General features: G+C 49.1%; 1 protein-coding gene across 3 annotated transcripts in view; it reads right to left on the bottom strand.

Moving 5' to 3' along the window:
* OGT (O-linked N-acetylglucosamine (GlcNAc) transferase) overlaps nucleotides 1-16,931 on the bottom strand; it is a 323,288-nt gene that overhangs the window by 261,508 nt on the left and 44,849 nt on the right. For all 3 annotated transcript variants that reach the window (XM_029607212.1, XM_029607214.1, XM_029607213.1), the window contains exon 3: nucleotides 10,043-10,286. In XM_029607212.1, the coding sequence (XP_029463072.1) occupies nucleotides 10,043-10,286 (244 nt within the window). The remainder of the gene's footprint in view (nucleotides 1-10,042; nucleotides 10,287-16,931) is intronic.

Here is a 16,931-nt window from a genome sequence, read left to right as displayed (position 1 = left end):
TAGTACGGCCTCGTTCGTTCTATATTCCAGCAATGGAAAAAGTCTAGCTCCTTCAGCCTTTCTCGGGAATAAGATTCCTGGGGCCCACTGGGTGTCGACGCAGTCGTCCGCGGCCTGGTCCCTGTCGTCTCCACCGCAGATCGGCATCAGAAGACATCGGAGCCGCGGGTCGGGCGGCTATGGCGAAATCAAAGCGGATACCAGCTTGAGTGAGGCATTCGGCAGCCTCTGCTAAAGTTTTAACCCTATACGTAATGCCTTGATGTTGGAAAATCAGCGCAAAAGGGAAGGCCCATCTGTAGCGGATTTCTTCGCGACGAAGTACCGTCGTCGCCTCTCGCAGTAAGAACCTCTTTTGCAGTGTAGCGGGCGCCAAATCGTTGTAGATGGTAATATCCTGGTTATTCCACTTCCATTGCGGGTGGGCCCGCGCCATTTTCACAATCTGCTCTTTTTGTTGATAGTGGAGAAATTTAATGATAATGTCCCTTGGCTGATTGTTTCGCTTAGGCCCCAGCGCTCGATGCGCCCGTTCCAGATCCACCCTCGGGATACCGCCGGGTTCCTCTACGGGAGTTCCGAAACTAGCCCAAAGAGCTTGGCAAATGGATATCGCCGTCTGCATGCTATCCGCATATTGTTCGTCTTCCGGCACTCCTCTAATGCGGATATTGGACCTCCGGGAGCGATTTTCAAGATCTTCAACTTTATCGCCCATCGCCTCGAGTTCTGCGGTAAACTGTTTTGCTTGAGTTGACATAGCCTCCAACTGCACGCTGTGTCCATCCGCCCTGCCGTCTATTTCGTCCACGCGTAAGCCCAAGGAGGCAATGTCTTCTTTCATATTTTCCATGCAAGCTAAGATTTCTGCTTTATGATTTCGCATTTCTGATCGTAATTCAATAAACCAGCCTCGCATTTCATCCCTCGTAGGAAAATTGGAGGTTGTGCCTTCCGGGACGTTCTCCAGGGCCTCTGCTCCCCTTCCTGTATCCACCTCTTCATCACTGCCGAGGCCTTGGGCTGGGAGTGGGGTCACCAGATTGTCTGCCATTGGTTCTTCTGCTAATTTGTGAAAGGCGAATTGCTTTAGGTCTGCGGCTTTCCTGCGGGCCGCCATTTCGCCCTCTATCAACTGGAGGCTAACTCTAAATAGGATAGGTAGACTTGTGCAGATGTTTAATAAGAACTGCTCTCAAATGAAGTTCATTGGAAGTTGCGTAAGAGAAAGATTTCCTTTGGTCCAGAGGGAGTAGCCACATGAACTACTTGATGAGGGGACATACTCAAACCCCAGGCAATTATAACACAGCCGCTTCCATCAATGCCCCCCCCCCCCACGGAGCACCTCCTAAAGACACATGAGAAAGCTGGTCTTTCGTGCTGGGTCCTCTAGCTGTTTCACGCCTTCGTATACGTCCTCTAGTTGCTGAAGAGGAATTGTTGTAGGAGGGCAGTTTTGTTTATTGAGAAGGATGCTGCTGCCCGGTACCCCCAGGCCTCGGCAAGCTGTGTCGATGGTAGATTTATATATAAACTATCTACATGTGTTTGTTTGTCCGAGGTAGTTTCTCGAAGTGGGGGGGGGGGGGGCGCCCCGCGCCGCGGGAGCCTGCGCCGATGCCGGCACAGAGCCCCGCAGCCTCTCCAATGTACTCTGTCCTCCTCCGCTCCACTCCCAGACCTTGGTGAGATGTCAATTGTCAATGTTTAGTTGAGGTTCCCACTGGTGCTTGTTTACAAGGAAAGCAACTGCGTCCACACCGATCACCTCTGCAGCTCTTCTGTCAGACTGCTAGTTGGACCACGCCACGGCTGCTACCAGGGGGGTATGGGGACACTCTTTCTCATCAGTATACCCCCAAACGTCGCGTAGTACTTGCCCCACTCGCCCCAAATTGCTGTATGTGTACAAAGTATGATTTCCACAGACTTAGAGACTCAAGGGGCAGTTGCCGGGCTCTGTATGGTGATGAGTGAGGTGGGTGTTTTTGTTTTGTTTTTAAACTCACTTCTAATCTATTTGTGCTGGGAGGATTTAAACTCCTGTTAATAGGTCTCTCTCCCCCAGTGCTGATCAATATCCGGGTGCCGACGGCTAATTTCCCTTATCTTGGGACCCTGCAGAGTTGCACGCTGCTAAGATGGCTGCCAGTGAGCGAGAACTGCACCGGATCCGACCTGTTCTTGTGGTTTCCCCGCTACTCCTCATGCCACACAGCTGCTCTGATAAAGGGCTAGCTCTCTTGCTCACAGCCCGTCTAATCCCGCTGCAATGATCGTAATGTGTTGGGATGAGAAGATCAGAGTTTTTCCTTTTTTATTGTTATGTAAAAGGTTTTGTTTGCTTCAATTATCCCCTGGCTCTAATAACCTCCAGTTGCAGGGAGAGCAGGGTGGAGGAGGGGCGTTCCGGTGCTAGACTGCCCGTTCAGTACAGCTTAAGAGGAACATATGCTGGGGGGCTTTATTTTCCCCCGTTTCCCTTCCCCTGAATATTTTCAAATTAAACAGTACAGCTGCAATCGGGGAAGCAATAAATTCAGCCCGGAGTAGCCTGCGTTAATAATTTAGTTTCTGCACTCGTATCCAAGATGGCGATCGGGGTATCCTAAAAGCAAGATCTTTCCTGACCTGCAGTGCTTCCGTCTTGCGGCGAACAGCCCGTTTTTATGGGCAATTGTGTTCAGCAGTTCATACCCGATCCGATTCTGTGTTTATTAGCCCGTTCTTAAAATTATTTCATGCCTGATTTATGATGCCGGGGATAACCAGGGTAAGAGCCTCAGCCTCAAGCAGCCATCTCTGTTAACGGCGAACAGCGCCCCCCCCCTTATGCCACCAATTTTAGATTCTCAGTCCCTATCATTTTTACAGGTGTCAAAATTTGAAACCATTTGACGACCACATTTGCAGTCAGGTACCACCACTTAATCACAACTCAAGTCAAAGTTGATATGTAGTCTTCATATTTACCGAATCAATTACATGGTATAAATTGATAATTCTTTTGTCTTTGCCATTGTTTCTTTAAACACTTATATTTAGAGGCTGTTTTATCAATGTCTCCAGCACCGTCTAAAATGTAATGTTACCAATATATATGTATGTCAGTCATGTTTAGATATTTATTTTGTCATTTTTAATCTATATTTAATATTTTACTCACTATTTATTTATGTTCACTTTTCAATGTTTATGTTTCATAGCCCCTGAGGCAGCCAATTTGTGGCGAAACTCAGCCGAAGTCGGGCTACTTTTATATAATTATTTTTCAATAAAATTGTAAACACGTCTGGACATCTGGCATCTATTACATTTTTTCCAACCTTTTAGACATGCTGACCACTAGGGAGCCCCAATGTTCACCTTGTCCCAAGCTGCAAAAGGAGAGGCTTTGGGATGGGGGACCCCAAACAAAATAAAATCCTTCTGCAGCAGGCCAGCCTCCTCTATAGAAGCAAGGAGCACCCACCAGCAGAGCTTGTGACAGCAAGTGCGAGGCAGCTAATGGCGGTGGGGGTGTCTCCCAGAGGACAGATGGAATGGGGAGCAGCCACCAGCCAAATCAGGCTGTTCACACACCAGCAGGGTAGGAAATCAACTACACTGTATAAAGGCAGTCACTAGACAAAAACCCAGCAGCCAATGCATGAAGCGAGTGCCTCCTTCCTCTTCCAGTTCACCTTAGCAGATACCCTAATCACAGCCTCGTAGACTGCTGCCTAAATTCTGTGTGGTTTACAATTCCTCCAAGACTACATAACAGGACAAGTCATTATTTAATAATTTGTGTCACAAAAGACCCAGTGTAAACCTTCGCTCGCCCCCTCCCTTGCCCTTACTTTTCTCCACATCTGTCCCAAGTATGAGACCAATGTAATCAGCTGAGCATTAACATTTCATGCTGAAATTCAGCACACACTTTAGCATACAAGCTATTCATTTTTCAAACTCCCCATGAAGTAGGCTCATGGTCTGATAATGCATGGGGAGTTAAAAGATGCACACAAAGTGTGTGAAAATAGAGAAATTACTTACCTGATAATTTTGTTTTCCTTAGTGTAGACAGATGGACTCAGGACCAATGGGTATAGTGTGCTCCTGATAGCAGTTGGAGACGGAGTCAGATTTCAATCTGAAGTCAGCACTACATATACCCATGAAGGCTGCCCGCTGCCCAATTAGTACTGCCCTTGCAAATGCTGTGTCCTCCCTGGCCTGAACATCCAGGCGGTAGAGCCTCGAGAAGGTGTGACTGGAGGACCCCGTCGCCACCCGCCAGATCTCTGTGGGTGACAGCATCTTGCTTTCTGCCCAGGACACTGCCTGGGCCCTTGTGGAATGGGCCTTGACTTGTAGAGGTGGAGGTTTGCCTGCCTTGATTACTTCTTTGAACCAGCGGGCTATGGTTGTCCACGAGGCTGCTTCTCCTCGTTTCTTCCTGCTGTGAAGGACGAACAGGGGGTCCGTCTTTCTTACGGATTCTGATCTTTCCAGGTATCTGACTAGGAGTCTAACGTTAAGATGGCAAAGAAGGTGTGAGTCTTCAGAGTCCTTATGCTCGTCTGGAGATGGTTTGGTTTACTTAGAAGTGAGAAACCACCTTTGGAAGGAAGGAGAGCACAGTGCGTAGCTGTATGGGTCCCGGTATGAATCTGAGGAACAGTTCCCGACAGAATAGTGCTTGAAGTTCGGAGATGCGACGGGCTGAACATATTGCCCCTAGGAATGCAGTCTTCAAGGTCAGGAGCCATAGGGACAGACTGCGTGTAGGTCTGAAAGAAGCTCCCACTAGGAAGTAGAGTACTAGATTGAGATTCCATAGGGGTATTTGCCACTTTAGTGGTGGCCAGATTTGCTTGACCCCTCTCAGGAAGCAGGAGACATCTGGACGGGAAGACAGCTGATGCCGTCCACTCTGGCTCTGAAGCAGGCCAGGGCGGCTAGTTGAACCTTGGAGTTGAGAGACAACCCCTTCCTCAAGCCGTCGTGCAGAAATTCGAGGATCAAGGGAATTTTGACTGTCCGCGGAAGGATGTTGTGGTCTTCACACCAGGCTTCGACTATTCTCCATGTTCATATGCAAGTAAGTTAAAGATGTGGAAACTTGCGTGCTCGGAGCAAGGTGTCAATCACTGCCCTCAAGTATCCGCTCTTCTTCAGGCGAGTCCTCTCAATGGCCAGACCGTAAGAGAATCGAGTTGGGTCTTCGTGGAAGATTGGTCCTTGCTGGAGCAGGTCCCTGTGTGGCAGTAGACACAGGGGGGTCCCCGCCAGAAGCCTTCACATGTCTGCATACCACAGCCTTCTTGGCCAGTCATGGGGCACTAGAAGTACTAGCCCCCTGTGGTGTTCTATCTTGCGGATGATCCCGCCCAGTAGTGGCCATGGAGGAAAGGCGTACAGTCTGTCTTCCTGTGGCCAGGTCTGGACGAGGGTGTCGATCCCCTGGAATTGTGGTTCTCGTCTGCGGCTGAAGAGCTTGGGCGTTGGACCGGGTTGCCAGAAGATCCATGGCTGGTGTTCCCCAGCGGTTTACTATCAACTGGAAGGCTGTGGTCGACAGCATCCATTCCCCTGGGTCTAGACTCTCTGCTGAGGTAATCCCGTAGTGATGTTGTCTTTTCCCGCAATGTGGGCAGCTGAGATCCCTTGTAGGTTTGCTTCCACCCATGCCATTGGGGGGGTCTATTTCCAGGGACTCCTGTTAGCTTCTGGTTCCTCCCTGGCGGTTGATGTAGGCAACTGTTGTGGCGTTGTCTAATATGACTGACAGATTCGCCCCGGAGTCTGTGACTGAATCGTAGGCAGGCTAATTTGATAGTCTGTTGATGTTCCATCCAGACTCTTCCTTGTCCCATTGCCCCTGGACCGTCAGTTCCTGGCAGTGGGCTCCCCACCCTCGTAAGCACGCATCCATGGTGAGTAAGACCCAGGTCGGTGGGGATAGCCTTACGCCCTTGCTCAGATGGTCTTCTTGTGGCCACCATTGGAGCTGGTTCCGCGCTTCTGCCGGTAGCTGGAGGCGAACGGCGTAGTCCTGGGACATCGGGTTCCATTGTGATAGTAGGGAACGTTTTAGCAGTCGCATGTGGGCTCTTGCCCATGGGACAACGTCCAGGGTTGATGTCAAGAGGCCGAGGACTTGGAGGTAATCCCACACCTTGGGGCGAGAACATCAGCAGTTTTTGCAACTGGTCCAGTTTACTTCTCCTTGTAGGGGGAAGAACGACCTTGTCTTGTTAGGTGTCGAACCGGACTCCCAGGAATTCTAGTGATTGGGAGGGCTGCAGGCAGCTCTTGGTGGTGTTGATGACCCACCCGAGATTCTGCAGTAGATTCTTGACTCAGGTGGTCGCCTGACAACTTTCCTCTGGAGATTTTGCCCTGATCGGTCAATCGTCCAGATACAGATATACGAGGATTCCTTCTTTCCTCCATGTCGCCACCACTACCACCATGATTTTGGTGAACGTCCGAGGGGCAGTGCCCGGAACTGGTAGAGATGGTCCATGATCGTGCAGCGTAGGAAGCGCTGATGATTATGATGGACCGGGATGTGGAGATAGGCTTCTGACAAATCCAGAGAGGTCAGAAATTCTCCCGGCTGTACAGTCCTTATAACCGAGCATAGGGATTCCATGCGGAAGCGTGGTACCCTCAGGTAGCGATTGACGGACTTGAGGTCCAGGATGGGCCAGAACATGCCATCTTTCTTGGGGACGATAAAATAGATGGAATAGTGTCCAGTATTTTGTTGGTGCGAGGGCACCGGTGTTATTGCCTTTAGGGCGAGTAATTTTGTCAGTGTGATTCCCACCGCTGTCCTCTTGGAGAGGGAGTGGCATGGTGATTTCACAAATTTGTCTGGAGGAATGCTGTGGGAGTCCAGATAGTATCCCTCTCGAATGATGGTTAGGACCCACTTGTCAGACGTTATCTCGACCCATCTTTGGCAGAATAGGGCGGGCAAGCCTGCCCCTATCGCTTCTTCCTGTGGATGGGTCTGTTGATTCTCATTGTGGGGTGTGGCAAGGGCCTGGACCGGCTCCCCTCTTGTTGTGTTTGCTCCGAAAAGACTGGCCCTTGCCTGCGGGGCGAGGTGCTTGGTATGTATTTTTGTGCAGTCTAAAACGCTGTGATCCTCTACACTTAGATGTTCGGGGAGAGGGGCGTTGGCTTTTGTTCTTGTCCTCCGGTAACAGAGGTACTGGGGATTCGCTCCATTTGTCAGGTAAACATCTCCAGTTCGCTTCCGAACAGGAGGGCTCCTTTAAAAGGCATTCATGAGTTTCATCTTGGAAGTTGCGTCGGCTAACCAGCTTCAGAGCCAGAGTTGCCTTCTGGCTGCCACAATGGATGGAACGCCCCTGGCTGAGGTGCGCACCAGGTCGGAGGTCGCATCCGTGAGGAAGGATATTGCTAGTTCTAGTGTTTCGACGGGCAGGGTGGTGGTCCTGGCAGGTGACAAACAGGCGCATGTCACCACAGCACAGCAGGCAGCAATCTGCAGTGACATAGCTGGAATGAATGACTGTTTAAGGATGGATTCCAGACGTCTGTCATGGGCATCTTTGAGTGCCGCTCCTCCTTCGACTAGAATGGTAGTGTGCTTTGTGACAGCGCAGACCATGGCGTCCACTTTGGGGAACCCCAGGAGTTCTTTGGCTGAGGGTTCTGGGGGGTATAGGGCTTCTAGGGCTCGCCCTCCTTTGAAGCTGGCCTCCGGAGCATTCCATTCCCAGTCAATCAGTTGTTGTACGGCCTGCAGCATTGGGAAATGGTGTGAGGCCTGACTGAGCCCGACCAAAACAGGGTTCATCTTTGGCTCCACTGCGGTGCTTGTGCCTGGGATGGCCAGCGTCTTCAGGCTCAGAGGCATGAGGTCTGAGAGCTTGTTTTTGTAGACGAAACGCATCATGGTTCGGTATGGTTCCGTTCCCGGAGGGATTTCCCCTTCCTCCAGGGAATCTGGTTCTTCCTCTGAGGAATCCGTGTCCCCTAAGGGGAGGCTTTTGTCCAGAGGGGCTTGGAATTTGGTCCTCTGGTGGAGCCTGTGGCTATAGAATTCCACCCAGGAAAAAGGTTCCCGAGTCTATACTGACCCCAGCTGTGTTCAGAGGGGCCCGACTGAGGAGGGGCCGAGCCGGGGATAGAGAGGTCCGGGGTACTACAGTTGGTGGAGCCGGATTCCTCTACTGGCAGAATAGGGCCTTGTCCCGGTTCCTCCAGAGCCGCCTCACACTGTAGGCACAGGACAGTAGCTACTTCGTGTTGCGCAGCTCTCAGGTGGCAGGCTGGGCAGAAGGTTTGTCTCTTGGTTTTCTTGGCTGGCGGTGCCGTGATTTGTGCGCATGGAGTTGTCCAAAACTCATCTGTGCGCGTATATGAGTGTGCCGGAAGGCTTAGTTGTGCGCTCTGGGTGCACAGATGCTGTGCGCGCGGGATTCAAAAGATGCGGTGCAGGTCAGTAGATGTGTGCGCACAGGCCTATTTGTGCGCCAGGCATCGTTGAGCATGCCGCTATGTGCCCGGCACCGTTGTGCGCGTCGCTGTGCACATGGCACAGATATGCACGTACCACTATTTGTGCGCCCAGCTCGCCGCTATGCGCATGGCTCAGTTGTGCGGACAATACGACGATCAAAGGGGTGAAATGGCGCCCCCCCCCCCCAGAGTCTCCACATGGGAGGACCCACGCACCGGATCGGGGTCTAGCCCAGATTGAACAGACGCCGGAAGGACGATCTGTGTGGCTATCCGAGCCTCGGAGACTGGAGACTTAAAGAGAAGTTTTCTACCTTACCTTCTCTCGGCACTTCCCGGTCTCATGCCGGGCAGTCTCCGGCTGCGGAGGGAGAGGGAGATTATCTTCATCGCGGTGCTCGGTATTGCACCCGCTGCCTCTCAGCCACTCCCATTCCTGTGGGGCTAAGTCCACGCCGAGAGCCGGCTACTGGACCGAGGCTTACCTCTGAGGGATCTCGGAAATCACCTCAGGAATTCTTGTCTGGGGGAGGGACTGCAGGAGAGCGGGGCTCCTCTGTAGAGGTAAGACTTTCTTCTGTATTTTAGAATTTTCTTCTTTGGTTTGGATTTTCTAACACTGTGCAAGCATGTGTATAGTCCTGAACTGCTAAGGAGACAGAGAAATACTGAAGAGCAGAGCTTCCTGCACAGGTATATGTACTAGGGCTGACGACAGATTGAAATCTGACTCAGTCTCCAACTGCTATCAGGAGAATACTATACCCATTGGTCCTGAGTCCATCGCTAGGGAGCACACCATACCCATTGGTCCTGAGTACACGCTAGGAAATATGGATTTATACACAGAAAACATGGTTTATGCTCACAAAGCAGGTTTTCTGCACATAAAATACCGACTATAGACTCTGCCACCAGAACACTTGCTTCTGTCCAGTCCAATACTAGTATGGGAAACTTTACTCCACCTTAGACCAGTACTAATTTACAGTGCTAGAAGATCTAAGTTAAACAGTAATAGCAAAAAAAAAAAAAAAAAACCCCAAATAATCCATCTAGTCTGCCCAGCAAGCTTTTTTCTTTTAGGGTAGAAAGAAAAGCCAGCACACCTCTCTGCCTTCATTCGCATAGGATTTCCATGGAGAGTGCTAAGCAGTGCACACAGTTTTATGCACAAAAAGTGTGCATAGAACTTCTTGCTAAAATTGGGATTAAAGTCTGTACATATAAAATCAGAGCACCAGGTGGGTAGAACGGTGCACTCTGCTGAGCGCACATGATTATATCAGGCCCTATGTTTGAATTTGTCATTGTTTTGTTGGCTACTACTACTGCTGCTAGAAGTCTATTACGAGCATAATCTTCAATAAAATATTTCCCCCTCATGATGAAAAAATGCTCTTTTCATTCTTAGCCTATCATACTATAAACTTTGGCTCTACAGAATGATATAAAATTAAATCCTGGCCCAAGGACTAGGTTTTAGGTATTTTAGATAAGTGCAATGATATGTTTATAGAAAAAAAGGGTACAAAGAATATGGTGCACTTACAGGATTGTACTGAAGGGCAGAAACATAGGCTTGCACTGCTCCTTCCATATCCCCTGCCGCCACCAACGCTGCAGCCAGATTAATATACCCATCAATGAAGTCCGGTTTGAGACGCAGTGCATGCCGATAATGTTCAATCGCTTCCTGCAACTGTCCACGCTCCTTGTACACATTCCCCAGATTCGAGTAGGCTTCTGCGAGAAGTGGATTCTGTTTAATAGCCAATGTGCTGAAGTGAGCAGACCTGAAGAACGAAAAGGTACAACATCAGCAGAGCAGGGAGAAAAAAAAAATGAAATTACTTCTTACCTGATAATTTCCTTTTTCTTAGTACAGACAGGTTAATCCATGACTAGTGGGTTATGCCCCTCTACCAGCAGATGGAGACGGAGCAAAGCTGATGTCACAATATCTATATACACATCCCTGCACACACACACATTCTCTGCAAAACCCAAACTATGGACAACTAAACAATACATGATCATAACTATTAGACAACCACTTAAGCACTCAGTCAATAGGAAAACATTGAGTTCAGACAAGAAGTGTAGTATCACTAATCTAGGGACTGGGTCTGATACTTACCAGTAATCCCCACAAATGCAACCACTCAGGACACCACCACCATCCAGCAGCCAAGGGCAGGAAGGTGGATTAACCTAATTTCCTTTTCTTTAATGAAGATATCAGGTAAGTACTAATTACTCCTCTCTTAGCATTCAGACAGGTTAATCCACGACCAGTGGTATGTACCTAAACTACAACAGGGCAAAAGGCTACCTGTTTGCCGATCAACACTGCACACCCGAAGGCTGCGTCCTCCCGGGCCTGCACATCCAGGCGGTAATGCCTGGGAAAAGGTAAGGAGGACCACGTTGCACCTCAGCAAATCTCGACTAAAGACAACAATCTAAACTCCACTCATGACACTGCCTAAGCCCTAATTTGACTAAACAGCTGCTCAGTATTCACATAGGCGGCCGTGATAAACCTCCTTAATCCAGAAGACTAGTTTAGCCCACAACGCTGGCTCAGGCTGTTTACCCCACCTTAAACAGCCGTTTGTCTTCCTGAGATGTTTAGAAACCTCCAAATACCTCACGATATGCCGCTTGACATCCAAGTTCTGTAACAGACTATATTCATCCACATCTCTCTCCCTATCCAGTGTAGTCAGGGAAACCAATTAATTCAAGTGAAAATACAAGATCACCTTTGGCAAGAGAGATGAAACAGTTCGCAGCTGGACTGCCCCCCGGGGTCACTCACAGGAATGGTTCACAGCAGGACAGAGCTTACAGTTCGGAAACTCAATGCGCAGAACACCATCCTCAAAATAAGTACCTTCAAGGAAAGGCTATGCAGTGGTTGCCAGAAAACCCAGAACCAGATTAAGACTCCACAAAGGCACCGGCAACCACAAGGGGAGGACAAAGATACTTCACCCCTTTCAAGAACCGGCCACATCCAGATGGGCCAACAAGGGTTCACCATTCACCTGACCTCGGAAACAAGCAAAAGCCGCCACATGTACTTTCAAGAAATTAAGGGCCAAGTTCTTAACCCATCCTGCAAAAAAATCCAAAATAAGTGGGAACTTAACCGAACGAGGATGCACCCTTTGTTCCTCACATCAAGCCTCAAACACTCGCCAAATCCAAACATAGGCTAAGGAAGTTGACAGCTTTCGTGCTCTAAAGAAGGTGGAATCACAGCAGTGGACTATTCATGCTTAAACAAACTGAGCCCTCTCAAGAGCCATACCTTGAGTCGGATCTTCGTGAAGAATAGGCCCCTACCATAGCATGTACCTGTGGACCGGTAATTGGAGAGCAGAGTTCACCAGAAGCCTCCGCAGACCTCCTGGGCAAATCCGGTGACATCAGAAGCACCAACCCTGTATGTCTCTCGAGCCTCCGAATCATTCTGCCCAACATGGGCCATGGTATATAGAAGCTTACCTTTCAGCCAGTCCTGCACGAGGACATTGATGCCCAAAAGACTTCAGATCTCTCCTGAAACTGAAAAAATGAGGCATCTTCACACTGTGTGATGCCAGCAAGTCTAGAAACAGAAGGCCTCAGAGGCCCACTATGGGGCTGATGCAATAAATATGCGCAGAAAGCGGACGCTGAACAGTCAGCACCCGCTTTAATGCGCCCCAGGTGTCCCCCTGGGGGCGCCATGCAATATTTAAATTAGGGAGGGGTCGTATTAGCAAGGAGGTGTTGGGGCGCTTGTGCACTCCTAGCGCCTCCTTGCTAACGAGAACCCGATTGGCCTTGGCTGCCTGCTAGTTAGGAAAACGGATGCTGCTTATCGGCACGATTTCCCTAAACGCCATACAGCTGTACAGCCAGGGGGTTCAGGAAAGGGCCGCTTGACAGTTTGTTTGTTTTTTAACTTTAGTTTTGTTTTTTCTCTTACTTAATATCGCAATGATATTAAGTAGGAGGCAGTACAGAAAAGCAGTTTCTTCTGCTTTTCTGTACTAGTTTTAAGAGCGCTCAGCTATTAATGACTGCTCTGTTGCATCGGGAGTGAATACCTAATAGCCTTATTCAAATGCATTTGCATGTGATGCGCACTATTAGATTCACTTCACGTTGGACACGCATTGTAGATATGCAATAAGGGGATTAGTTAACGCCTAAACAACCCGCATCTAATTGCGGGTTATACAGTGCGCTCAGCCGAGTGCACTGTATTGCATCGGTCCCTTTGTGCTAGAACACTTCGTTTGCCAATTCCCATTCTCCTGAATCCAGACTGTCTGCCGAGAAAGTCAGCTCACCCACTATCTCTTCCTGCAATGTATGAGGATGAAATCTCCTGAAGATGTACTTCTAGCAATTCCATGAGTTGCACTATTTCCTGTGACACTTGTTGGCTCTTGGTTCCTCCCTGGCCATTAATGTAAGCCACCTCAGTCACATTGTTCGATATTAACCAGGCTGTTTGACCCTGCAAGCTATCGACAAATCGTAAACATGCCAACTGAAAGACATGGCTTCCAGCTAAATGATGCTCCAGAGAGACTCCTTTGTACTCCAGCACCCCTGAGCTGTCAACTCCTGACAATGAGCTTCCCCAACCCTGGGAGCTCACTTCCATTGTGAGTTACTAGCCAGTCTAATGCTTATAGGGGGAAAACCCCCTTCCTTAGATCTGCTTGCAACCACCTCTGTAGTTGGATACTCATATCTACTGGTAACTGAAGCCGTATCGAGTAGTCCTGACACCATGGACTCCAATGTGCAAGCAGTGTGCGCTAAAGAGGTTGCATATGCACCATTGCCCACAGAACCTCCTATAGGGTGGCTGCCATCAACCTGAGCACCTGTATATAAGACCACACCGTTGGGTGTACTGTTTGTCAATAGCTGCAACTGTGCCATCTAAATATGGATCTCTAGTAGGAACACCCTGCCTTGCTTTGTGTCAAAACTGAACACCGAGATACTCCAGTGTCTGCAATGGCTGCAGATTGCTCTTGGCCAATTTCACCACCCAACCTAGTTCCTGAAGCAATGAGATCACCTTGCGCGAGGGCCTGAAGACTTTCATGCTCTTGGCCCAAATTAGCCAATCATCTAAGTACAGGTAGATCAGAATGCCATCCTCTCTCAACACTGCCGCTACCACCACCATGACTTTGGAAAAGGTTCCGGATGCGGTAGCCAAACCGAAGGGTAGTGCTCGAAACTGATGTCACCCCAAGAGCAACACTCAGAAAACAGCTGATGCACTAGCCAGATTGAATTTGTCAGGGGTGTATCTACATTTTTCTGAGATGTAAGAAACTCCCAACTGTTCTGCCATTATCACAGAGCATAAGGTTCCATGCGGAAACAAGTCACTTGCAAATTACAGTTTACTCCCTTGAGATCTAGAATGGGGCGAAAGGAACCCTCCTCCTTAGGTACAATGAAATAAATGGAAAAAAAAATGGGCTTGTATGTTCTTGTGACATGGGCACTGGAATCACAACCTGCGGGCTCAGGAGCCCTGACAACGTACATTCCACTGCCTGTCTCTTCTGCAGAGAGCTGCAGGGAAGTGCCATTAAACTGTCCCGAGGTATGCTGAGAAACTCTACAGCATAGATGTCTCATCTCCAAAACACACTGGTCTGATGAGATCTTGACCCACCTCTGGGGGGGGGGGGGGGGGGGGGAAGAAGCAGGCAACCTCATCTTGTTCCTGGGGGTGGGTCAGCACACTCTCACCGAGTAGGGTCGGGGGGGGGGGGGGGTCATCGCCATCTGAGCTGCCTGGGACGAAGGGCTGAGACCTACCCAAAGATTGAGTCCTCTGAGAAGCCACTCCTCTGTAGGGTCAAAAAACCTGTGAAACCCCTAGAACGCGGTGCCATTTTTTATCCTCTGGTCACTGAGGAACCTGGAACTTGCCCCACTTACTGGCTTTTTTTTTTTTCAACTCACTCCCAAACAAGAGGATCCTAAAAGGCAATTTTATAATTAGACTTTGAAATTGTATTGGCCAACCAATTCCTCAGCCATAGCTGATGCCTGGCTGCTATCAAAAGCCACTCCCTCTGGTAGAGGTGCAGACCAGATCGTAGCTTGCAACCACCAAAACGGCAGCTGCCTATTCCATCACTGCCCTGAAATTCAAACTAGACTCATCGACTTCCTGAGAGAGAACCACCAGGCAGCAGCAAGAGGCTATCTGCAAATTCACTGCCACCACCTCAAGCGGATAGCCTTCAATACCACTCCCCCCCTACAGGGATAATCATCTGCTTGGTGACAGCACAAAGAGCATCCATTTTCAGAAGTCGCAACTGCTCCCTCGCTGCAGGATCCAGGGGTACTGTGCTTCCAAGGTCATTCACCTTTAAAATTAGCTTCTGGGGCGCCCCATTCAAAAATCAATTAATTCTAGAATAGCATCCATAACGGGGAAGAAACATGATGCTATATGCAAAGAAATTAAAATGGGATTTTTCTTTGGCTCAGGCACAGAATCAGCACCTGGCACCCCTGGCATCTTCAGTTTCTGGGAGATCAGAGCCAGCAATCCACTTCTATGAAAGAAACTAACATTGGTCTATACAACTCAACCCCCAGAGGAATTTCCCCATCCTCCCAGGAGGATGGACTGCCTTTATCATCCATACCATTTAGGTCCTTATCAGCATGACCTGCAGCAGGTCTAGACATACTCGAATGCATAACCGCGGCACCAGGCGTGCAGGGATCCGCAGTCTGCAATCCTGATCTCTTGGGTTTGGCCGACTCTCCCGACTGTACCTGAAGGACTGCGGTCCTTGAAAAAATGCCATCCAAGAAAGGGCAGAAGGATCCATACCAAAACCAGAGGGAGTACGTCCTGAGCCCACTCAGCCACCTTCCCCTGCTGAACTAGTTAGAGGAGCCCCAAAACAAGGCAAAACCTCTGACAGGTCCCCTCCAGTACCAATCCTACATCATACTGGGAAAGAACGGGCTCAGCAAAATCAGCCGGAAATAACTCCCCCTGAATAACCAAGCAGCGCTGACCGAAGTTAGAGAGGACACCAACCTGAGCTGCCAGAATATAGCAAGCAGCAGAAAGGGTAAGGTGCCTTTGCTTCCTTGCTACTGGCGCTTTGGATAAACACCCACTAACAGCACACTTCCAAAGGCATCTGGCAACTGTGTGCACAACTGCGCATCAGCACAAGCGAGCCTGGACAGGGCACCCAAAAACCAAGTACTGTCCAATAAGCACACCCTATGGATGGCCAAAATTTAGGTGCTCAATACGTGGGTCCAGGTAGGCACCCACCGGGATGCACAAGCGCTGACAGCCAACATTGTAGACTTGCGTGCAGAAAAGTACATGAATGCCACTGCGGCCTACCACCTGGCATCTGAGCAAAGCCTGAGAGCGGGGTCCGGACAAAAGGCTGCTCAATCCGCCAAGCTGCCGCGACTCCCCAAGCTCCCCCCTGAAGTGGGAAGAGATGTTTGATCGGAACAAGGCTGAGAAACCAGACGGGGAATGGGATCCCTAAAATTCTTTTTTTTTAATTTTATTCTTTACCTGAACTCAGTACGTCCTGGCAGAGTATAGTGTGTCTCCGGCTGCAGAGATCTGCACCCGCTAGCCTCTCAGCTGTTTCTCTCTCTACAGCTAAGTCTACGCCGGAAAACCAGCTACCGGATTGAAACACTCTACTGCCGGAGAGATCTACAGATATCATCTAAGGAAAACTCGACTGAGGGAGGGACCGTAAGGTATCACCACAGGAGAGCAGAGCGAATTAATTTCCTTCTTTTCTCCTAATTGTTTTTAAGCAATCCTAGTAGAGAGAATCACATCCACTGTCTGTACTGGAGAGCTGATGTCAATGCAGGGATATCTCTCTCTCCACACACACACACACACACACACAACATAAAACCATGATGTCAGCTTTGCTCAGTCTCCATTTGTTGGTAAAGATTCATTACTCACTAGTCATGGATTAGCTTGTCTGAATGCTAAGAAAGGAGAGTTAACAGTGTTACCTATAGGTAAGAATGCAGGCCTATTAGCCCTGGAGCCCAAATACTAAAATGTCATTTAAATGAGGCCAGCTGAAAATGTTAGTCTATTGTTTCCATAATCCTCCTCCTACCACCAAGACTATTAGCTCTTATCTTTAAATGTCAACAAGGAACTAGCTTTACAAGGCTTGGTATAAAGAATAAAATATAACCAACACCTTTTGTTCTCATATTCAGGACTCAAGGAGAGGGAAAACAATTTAAGGAGCATTAAGAGGTTCTCCCACCCTCAGAAATTCAAGGAAATACTGTGGCATAGAAAGATCAATGAGAGAGAAAGTAACCCTCTGTCCTTGATGTAGATTATATTTGCAAGTATTCTACTTCAG

The sequence above is a fragment of the Rhinatrema bivittatum genome, chromosome 6 (genome assembly GCF_901001135.1).
Source record: "Rhinatrema bivittatum chromosome 6, aRhiBiv1.1, whole genome shotgun sequence".
NCBI lineage: Eukaryota > Metazoa > Chordata > Amphibia > Gymnophiona > Rhinatrematidae > Rhinatrema > Rhinatrema bivittatum.
This window is presented reverse-complemented; position numbering and strand designations above follow the sequence as displayed.